The 8,428-nt window shown below is 53.0% G+C and overlaps 1 protein-coding gene and 1 non-coding gene across 2 annotated transcripts in view; one reads left to right on the top strand and one right to left on the bottom strand.

Annotated features, from left to right (window-relative positions):
* KIAA0556 (KIAA0556 ortholog) overlaps positions 1-8,428 on the bottom strand; it is a 229,590-nt gene that overhangs the window by 23,068 nt on the left and 198,094 nt on the right. Inside the window, exons 19-21 of the mRNA XM_010837427.1 lie at positions 8,139-8,428; positions 6,895-7,100; positions 4,189-4,267 (exon numbers count right to left, since the gene is read on the bottom strand). Coding sequence (XP_010835729.1) covers positions 4,189-4,267; positions 6,895-7,100; positions 8,139-8,428 — 575 coding nt within the window. The remainder of the gene's footprint in view (positions 1-4,188; positions 4,268-6,894; positions 7,101-8,138) is intronic.
* On the top strand, positions 6,139-6,211 carry TRNAG-CCC. Its single transcript has one exon. It is a non-coding gene; the product is annotated as a tRNA-Gly (tRNA).

Genomic DNA, 8,428 nt, shown 5'->3' with positions numbered 1-8,428 from the left:
GAGGAGGTGACGTTCAAACTGAGACCTGGGTGATGAGAAGGAGGCCGCCATCCTGTAGCATTTCTGGAAGAACATTCTAGGCTGAGAGGACAGAAACGGTAAAGGCCCTGGGATGGGAACACATTTGATTTGTGGTTGGAACTAAGTGACCGAGGGAGAAGGTGGAGGAAAATGAGATCAGAAGGGCAGGTAGAGGGCTAGATCACGTCAGGAGGTCTGGATTTTCTTCTCTTCAATGGGGAGGCTTAGATCTGGGAGCAGAGAGGTGCCACAATCTGACCAGTGTCTTGGAAAGCTCACTGGGGCTGGACTCCATAAGGAGGCCAGGGAGGACGCTGTTGTGATCCCTGTGGCCGGGACAAGGTGGACAGACTGACAGACAGCAGTGCCAGGACTCTCAATGGCCTGGATGGAATTGAGGGAAAGAGAAAACGTTCCTGACCCAAGGGGCAGAGCGGCTGCGGGCACCACATTCCTTAGATGGAGAAGGCCCGGAGGGCAGCAGGGAGCCGACTTAGATCAGGGGGCTCCCTGTGAGGGAGAAAGGCCACCTCCCTCTCGAAACAAGAGGCAGTGCCCGGATTCTCCCAAGCCGCCCTGACTTTGTTTGCCTGGCAAGAGGCACTGCTGTCGTTCCACTGCTAAGTCGTACCCGACTCTGCAACTCCACGGACTGCAGCACGCCAGGCTCCCCTGTCCTTCACTATCTCCCGGTGTTTGTTCAGATTCATGCCCACTGAGTCAGTGATGCTCCCTAACCATCTCATCCTCTGCTGCCTCCTTCTCCTGAATCAGGGTCTTTTCTGATGAGTCGGCTCTGAGATGCACTCAGATACCGTCTAATCTAGGGTTGCTGCAAAAGCGATTACTCTCCCCTTTGAGCTAATATCCATGTTCCATATTCATTTTCCTCTGGTGTATCAATTAGTATTTATATAAATGGAAATTAATTTTGTTATTTCTCTCCCATGTTTCAACTCTCTCAGCTCCTTTCCTATTCATCACTGCTGATATTTGCAAAACTTCTAAAATTAGTGTCATCTGCAAATTAGCAAGTCATATATCTCCTTTCAAAACATTAATAGGATGGGCCGTATTTACCAACCCCAATGCACCCCCCCGGGTCACTTTATCAAAGCACTCTTCATTTGCACGGGCTAGGAGAGCACATTTAGGATTTGGGATACAGGGAGGAAAAAGCCAAAGGTTCAGAGAAGGCAGCTTTGGAAATCACAGGTCTCAAAGTGGGCAGAGGGTCCTTGGTCAGCAGGTTCTTCTGCCATCCTGCTGAGTAGAGACACAGAGAAATTATGCTTTTCTTGTAGCAAAAAGGTCTGGGAGCTCTACTCCAGGGCAAAACTCCCAGGGCATTGAAATAACATTTCTGAGAAAGGTCAGAAGCTGGTTCAGCAGGAAAAACATTTACAGACAGCATCTTTGGAGGAAATCATCAGATGGAGGGGACACTGGATGCTTCTGGCCGGCCTTCCTTCCTTCCTTCTTCTGGTCACGGCACTCTAGCCTCCTCTGAAGCACCATCAGGGTGGCTGACTCCCGACTCTTGGCTCTAAAGATGGGCCTCTGACTCAGGCCAGGCCAATCCATGTTTTCCATCCCATTTTTTCCCTTCCCACCGAGGTAAGCCACAGTGATTAGTTAAGCATAGGCACGTGAGCCAGGTCAGCAGACATTCCAGGAACACTGTTGGACTTATGGGGAAACAAAAGCTCTTTTACCTGGGATTACAGGGTAGAGCTTCAAGGAGCTCCCACGTGGATAGGGTCTGAATGGGAGACAGACAAGAGACCGAGAAGTGGGGCAGAAAGACAGAGGGAGACACCAAGCCTTGATGACATTATTTGCATGCCTGGATCCAACAGTGTGGAAAACTAGCAACCCCTGACCTTCCTGGTTACATGCACGAGTGTGTGCTCTGTTACGGCCGATGCTTTGCGACCCCATGGACTGTAGCCTGCCGGGCTCCTCTGTCCATTCTTCAGGCAAGAATACTGGAGTGGGTTGTCATTTCCTTCTCCGGGGATTTTCCCGACCCACAGATTGTCTCCTCCGCCTCCTGTACTGCAGGCAAATTCTTTATCACTAAGCCACCGGGAAGCCCTTTTAGCTACATAAGCTAAGAAATTTCCTGTTTTGCTTAACTCAGTTTGAATTCAATTTCCCTTATCCCCAGCTCCCCACCCCGAATCCTGACCAACCTAGGGGAGCCCAGACTAAACCAGAAATGACTGCTGTCTCCCAGTTTCATGAGATGCTGACTCTTCCCAAAGACCTCTCTGGAGTGTATTGAGTGGTGAGGACCTGGACTGTGGATTCAGACAGACTTGGTCCCGTCCTTGACCTCATACTAGCTGTGTGACCCCAGGTGGCTTTCTCCATCTCTTGGAGCCTCAGTTTCCTAACTTCATCTGGAAAATGGGGAGAATAAGAGCTGGAAGTGAGAGAAGGCAGGGAAAGCCCCAACACAGGGCCTGGATGGGGGATGAAACCAAGCCTCAAACTGGGCCTTGGCTTACATTGGGTTGGCTTTCAAATTACTCGGTTGTCCCTAAGTCCCAAAGTAATTGAGAGAGAGTTCTGGAAAGCAAGGGGCTGAGGATTCAAAGGGAAGGCTTCTTCCTCTCTTCTCAGAGGTGATTTGTGCTTGTGGAATGAAGGAGGGGGAGCTGAATTCTCACTGGACACCACGGAGATGGGAGTGGGTCACAGCAAGGCCTTAAGAAGGGGGTGTGGTGGGCAGTGTGGGACACCCCCCAGATCCCGCCTCCCACCCCCAGGGGTGACACATCAGGACTGGGAGTGTTGCCGACCCCCGACTGTGCCTACACTTGGCGTTGCCCCTCCCCAGCCTGTATAAGGTGGCCTATTAACACAGGCGTGTAAAGGCCCAGCCCCCTTACTCAAGATGACTCCAAGGGGCCTTTGAGCTCCCTGCAGGCTGGCAGAGGCCTTGGTGTGATTGCCCCGTGGCCCAGTTCTCTGTGCCCAGCCCTGCTTCCTACCCTCCCCCAAGAGCACGCCCCAGTAAACTCCATCATCTCAGAGGCTGCTTCTTGGGGACCCAGACAGTGGCAGTCGACATCCTTTTAAAGGGCAGAGATGGAGAGCAAGGGCACACCAGGTGGGCATGGCCTGCACGGAAGCTTGCGGGGGCAGGGGCTCAGGAGATGGGGCAGGGAGGAGCGGAGCAAAGAGGAGGCTAAACTCTGACACCTTAAGGCTCCGTTCTGGAGATGATGGTGGGGAGGTGGGGAGGGGACATGACGATGGCATGGCGCATCTCTTCCTCTCAGAAGATGACTGGAGGTGGATGGCGGGCACAGGGGGCAAGAAAGAGCAGGAGGGGAGGTAGCAGCGAGCAAGCTGGCAGAGCCTTGTGAACAGGGAATGGGAGGCAGAGACCACAGACAGTGGGACCGGGGCCCAAGGGTCCCCGAGGACTCAGGCAGAGGTGGGGGACGTGTGCCGAGTCAGAGAGGACCTGGCCCGAGGGGCACACGGGCCGAGGACAGAGAACAGACACAGCAAAACCCATACGGGATCTGCCCGGAGACCACCAGCCAGCAGCCGGCTGGGCAAACACATGTGTGTTATGTTTGGCTCATAGGCTGTTTTTACATTTTTATAAAATTAGTCACCAACATTTAAAAACCTGGAGACTTCATATAAAAAATCCAGATTTCTGACTTTTTAGAAGAGTGGGCACCTGGGCCGGTACTCCTGATGCCTCACCCCAGCTGGAGCTGGGAGGATGCAGGCTTCCTCTGCTCCAGCATCTGCTCTGCAGCCCAGTCTGAAGGGGCAACTTGAACCCTGGATGGACAGATGCCCAGGTCTCTCCAGCTCTTATGTCTTCTTGCTCTATAACTCTGGGGCTCCCACTGACTCTGGGGTCAGGGCTGCAGCTAACACATCAGATGTCTGTGTGTGGCCCTCTGGGAGGGCACACTGCCAGGAGGACCCCTCCTCTGAAGGGCTGCAGCCCTGCCAAAGCCAATGAGCCCAGCACCAGCTGGTTTCAGCCCTGACTTGTCCCAGGGCCTGGTGTCTCTGAACACGGTACAATCTCCTCCACTGTCCTGGGAAACCCTGTCCCAAGCGGCCATGACTCCCTCCCCACCCCCGACCCCCGAAGGTCCTCCTTCTTGCAACACTGCCCCAGGTACTCACAGATGCCGTGGTAGATGCCCGGCTCTGGTGTGGTGACATCAGGGACAGGGGGACTGGGGGACAGCTCTGGCTCCAGGCCCTGCACACAGGTGGGGGAGAAGCAGAGGGAAGGGGTGATTCTAGTGATACTCACTGGCCATTCTTCCAGCTACTGCTGCCCACCCCGTGCCCCAGGTAAGTCCCGGTGTCTTTTCCGGTGTTTTGTTTTCTGCCTTGGTGGGAGCCCCGTGACTGGCCCAGAAACCCTCCTGCATCTGATGTCTTTGCCAGAAGCTCTTACTGTTAGGGGAGGTGTTGGACACTAATCAGCTCAGGTGATCAGATTTTCTGGACCAGGGAAGGATTGTATCTAGTTTATCCAGTGAGCTGGAAGAAGGAGGGGGAGAGAGAGAGATCGGGAGGGAGGGATGGAGGGAAGGAGGAGAAAGAATTCAAACATACAGAACGGTTCTCAACCCTGGGGACTGTGCATCTGCATTAAAAAAAAATCTTTTGGCTGCTCCGCATGGCATGCAGGATCCTAGTTCTCTAACTAGGGATCGAACTCATGCCTCCTGCATTTTCAGTGTGGAGTCTTAACCACGGGACCGCCAGGGAAGTCCTCCTGCATCTGCATTTTTTAAACCTTCCCACGATTCCCATGGGCAGGCAGATAAAGAACCCCTGGTCTATAGACAGAGTGGGCCACCACAATCCTGCTCCTTGGTCTCTGTGTAATCGTAAACTTCTCTCATTAGATCTCTGCACTGTAAATCAGGGTAGAAGAGCCCATAGTTCTTCACAGACGGGAAGGTGTTAGTCGCTCAGTCATTTCTGACTCTTTGTGACCCTGTGGTCTGTAGCCCACCAGGTTCCTCTGTCCATGGGATTCTCCAGGCAAGAATACTGGAGTGGGTAGCTTTTCCCTTTTCAAGGAGATCTTCCTGACCTAGACAGGAAAGCTGAGATGCAAAGAGAGGTGGAGCCACTTGTCCGGATCTTAGAGTTTTAGTGGGGACAGTGTTTGGGTACCTGATGACACCCTAATGACCCCTCAGTCCAGCCCCTTCAGGCCCCTGCCTGGCTATGCGGAGGAGCAAGAGGAAGGCTGTCTGCCGGAAGTTGTCCTCTGATGCCTTGGGCCGCCGGGAACACTGCTGCCCTAAAGCCCACGTGCCTTCTCTTGCCTTCCCCGATCCCCTGACCTCCCTGAGCCTCCTAGGAAGCCCCCTGGTGGATGGACAGACCTGGACACCAGGTGAGCCCCCTGCTAGGGGTGTGACCCTGACATGACCTCCCTGAGCTCGCTGTCCTTATCCCCTAGGCAGAGAGTGATCCCTCTCTGCCCCTCCCAGGACTCCATTGGATCAGAGTCCCTGAGCAGGGACTTCACCATGTGGAAAACGATGGGTGAGTGAAAGGCTTCGAGACCCTCTCTTCTGGAGGCCCGCACAGCAAAGCCGGACCGCAGACATGTTCTGCGGCCTGCAGAAGGTTTGAAAATACTATGAATTGGTGGCCAACATTTTTTTTACTGGGGAGATTTTACGTAACAATCCAGATTTCTGGCTTTCTATGAAAGAATCAGGACAATCACTGGCAATGAGCTAGCTTGTCTGGTGAGGGGAGGACAGGGTCTCTCCTCGCCCCTTCCCCATCTCACGTGGTGCTCTGCGGGCCCCTGCAGGCTGCAACCTGTGAACACAGTGTGGTCGACAAGCCGTATCACTGCCCTGTCTTGGTCGTGACCTTCCTGTAGCTGAACCTTTTGTCTTTGGTTCCTGGTTGGTTGATTGCACTCTTCTCCCCACCCTCTTTAACTATGTCCTCTTTCTCCTATGGCCTCAAGAACACCCCTGGAGACCCTGGCATCTCTTCACCGTGACCACTGGTCTTTGACTTGGGCTGACCATTGTCCTGAAGGTCATCTTTCATTTTCAATTAGTCCATTAAAAGCACAGACTTGGGACTTCTCTGGTGGTCCAGTGTCTAGGACTCTGCACTCCCAATGCAGGGGGCCCAGGTTCGATCCCTGGTTGGGGAACTAGATCCCGCATGCAGCAACTAAGACCCGGTCTGGCCAAATAAAATAAGTAAATATTTGAAAAAAGAAAAGCACAGACTTGGTAGAGTCTTGCATTCAAGTTCGAGCCTTGTTACTCCCCTACGAGGTGTCCCTGGATAGGTCCCTTAGCCTGTCTGAGCCTTGGTTTCTTCAATAGGGATATTATTAATCATCTCTACTCCAAGGGCTGTGAGGAGGGTTAAACACCAAGACAAGTGCTCCACGACTGATCACGATATGTGCCCAAGAAGTGACTGCCAGGATCGTCATTATTTTAATTCTCAAGTCTGCCTATTAAAAGCATTTGCAGCCCTTCCATCAAAAACAACAGTGAGTGATCAAAACACAACCCAAAGCAAAAACTCCCCTCAGACTGCCAACCTCTAAATTACAGAGATGACACAGAACTGATTTCCCCAGCTTTGATTAAAATTTGAATACTTTCTTCACTTTGGTTAAAAAAAAAAAAAAAATTAGAGAATGAAATACGACATACAGCACAAAAAATGAAGCAGAAAAATGGGAAATGTCAAAACAGGAGTGCCAGCAGCTTACGGGACATCCATCTTCATCCCTCCTGCTCTACTCTGAGTCAGGAGCAGGAATCTATCCGGGTGCCGTCCCCGCTGCTCCCACACCGCTCCCCTCGCCACCAGTCCTACCTGGTCGTCAGCCCACGAGCCGGCCTGGGTGTGCGGCCTCTCCTCCCCCTGGCCATCGGCCGTGCTGGGCCTCTGCAGGGCCTCCTCGCTCTGCAGGCTACACAGGCTCTCCACGTCCAGGCCAAACGTCTCATCGGAGCAGAATATGGCCTCAAGGATATCATCGTCGGTCGTGAATAAGATCGTGTCGCCAAAGTGCTCTGGAGCTGACAGGGGGACCGGGAAGATGCAAGAGTCAGCTCATCCCACATCGCAACGAGGAGCAGATTGGGAACCTAAATCCATCAATCTTTGGGCTAGGAAAATTCCAACCCGCTAACAGGTTTTGATTTGAGTAACTGAGCCTTATTCTTCTTTACATCTTTGCAAATGGAATTCAGGGATTGTAAGAACCATACAGATTTAATGAAGGCACCTAATCTAATGAGGGTGGCTTCCCTGGGGGTTCAGACGGTAAAGAATCTGCCTGCAATGCAGGAGACCCGGGTTCCATCCCTGGGTTGGGAAGATTCCCTGGAGAAGGGCATGTCAACCCACTCGAGTATTCTTGCTTGGAGAATCCCATGGACAGAAGGGCCTGGCGGGCTATGGTCCAGGGAGTCCTAAAGAGTCGGACACGGCTGAGGGCCTTAGCACAATCTAATGAGGATCACTGTGATCTGTCATGAAATAAGGGATGTTGCACAGGCACCCATGAGGCACGGAAGCTGATCCTGCTGGTGCTCCACACAGATCTTTCGCTGGTCCTTGCAGGGGGCCTTGCCTGGAAGGGTGTGGGAGTTATGTCCCCCGCCAGGGGAGCCTGGGGGTGCCAAAGCCTTGCTGCTTTGCCATAAGGCAGGACAAATGCTGAAATTTACACTCCTGAGCTCCCCTTGGGATCAGGCTGAGGCTGGGCTTCCCCTGAAAAAGCTTCCTTCCTAGCTTCTCTTCCAACCCTTCCACATCCTACATCCCTCCCTGTCCTACAAGTTCTCCCAAGAACACTCTCTCCATCAGTCACTTATGGAAGGAATCCCCTGGTCAGACTCAGGCCCTAGGAAGCTGAGCAAGGCTGGTACCCAGAGCAGGCATCACAGTAAGACCAGCTCTTGCACACCCCTCAGCAAAAGGCAAGGAGAGGGCCGGTCTAGGAAAGCAGAGGGATCTATCTGTCACTGGCCAGACACTAAGTTAGTTTCTCCTCAGAGCCTCAGCGAGTAGTGGGTAGGGGCTTCAAGAACACTCTTACAGCCATACCATACCTCCCGTCAGGGTTCCAGAGGCCTTGGCAATTTCTCCCTTAAAGATGCATTGCGCGTCTAACAGCATCGTGATGTCCTTCACGCCCCGGAAAGAATGGATCCGTGATTTATTGTAATTCCAGATCCTGATCAGGGCGACCTGGCAAGGCTGCAGGAAGTCCATGGAGATGGAGTGGGACTTGCCAGGCGTGAAGGGGGCCAGCCAGACGTGCATGTCGTCCTGGGTCCTGTTTACCCCATCGATGAGGTTGCTGACCACACGGGGGTCTCTCCCGTAGGCTGGTAAGATA

The sequence above is a fragment of the Bison bison genome, unplaced genomic scaffold (genome assembly GCF_000754665.1).
Source record: "Bison bison bison isolate TAMUID 2011002044 unplaced genomic scaffold, Bison_UMD1.0 scf7180017864072, whole genome shotgun sequence".
Lineage (NCBI taxonomy): Eukaryota > Metazoa > Chordata > Mammalia > Artiodactyla > Bovidae > Bison > Bison bison.
The sequence above is the reverse complement of the archived record's forward strand: the minus strand, read 5'-3'. Positions and strand labels throughout refer to the sequence as shown.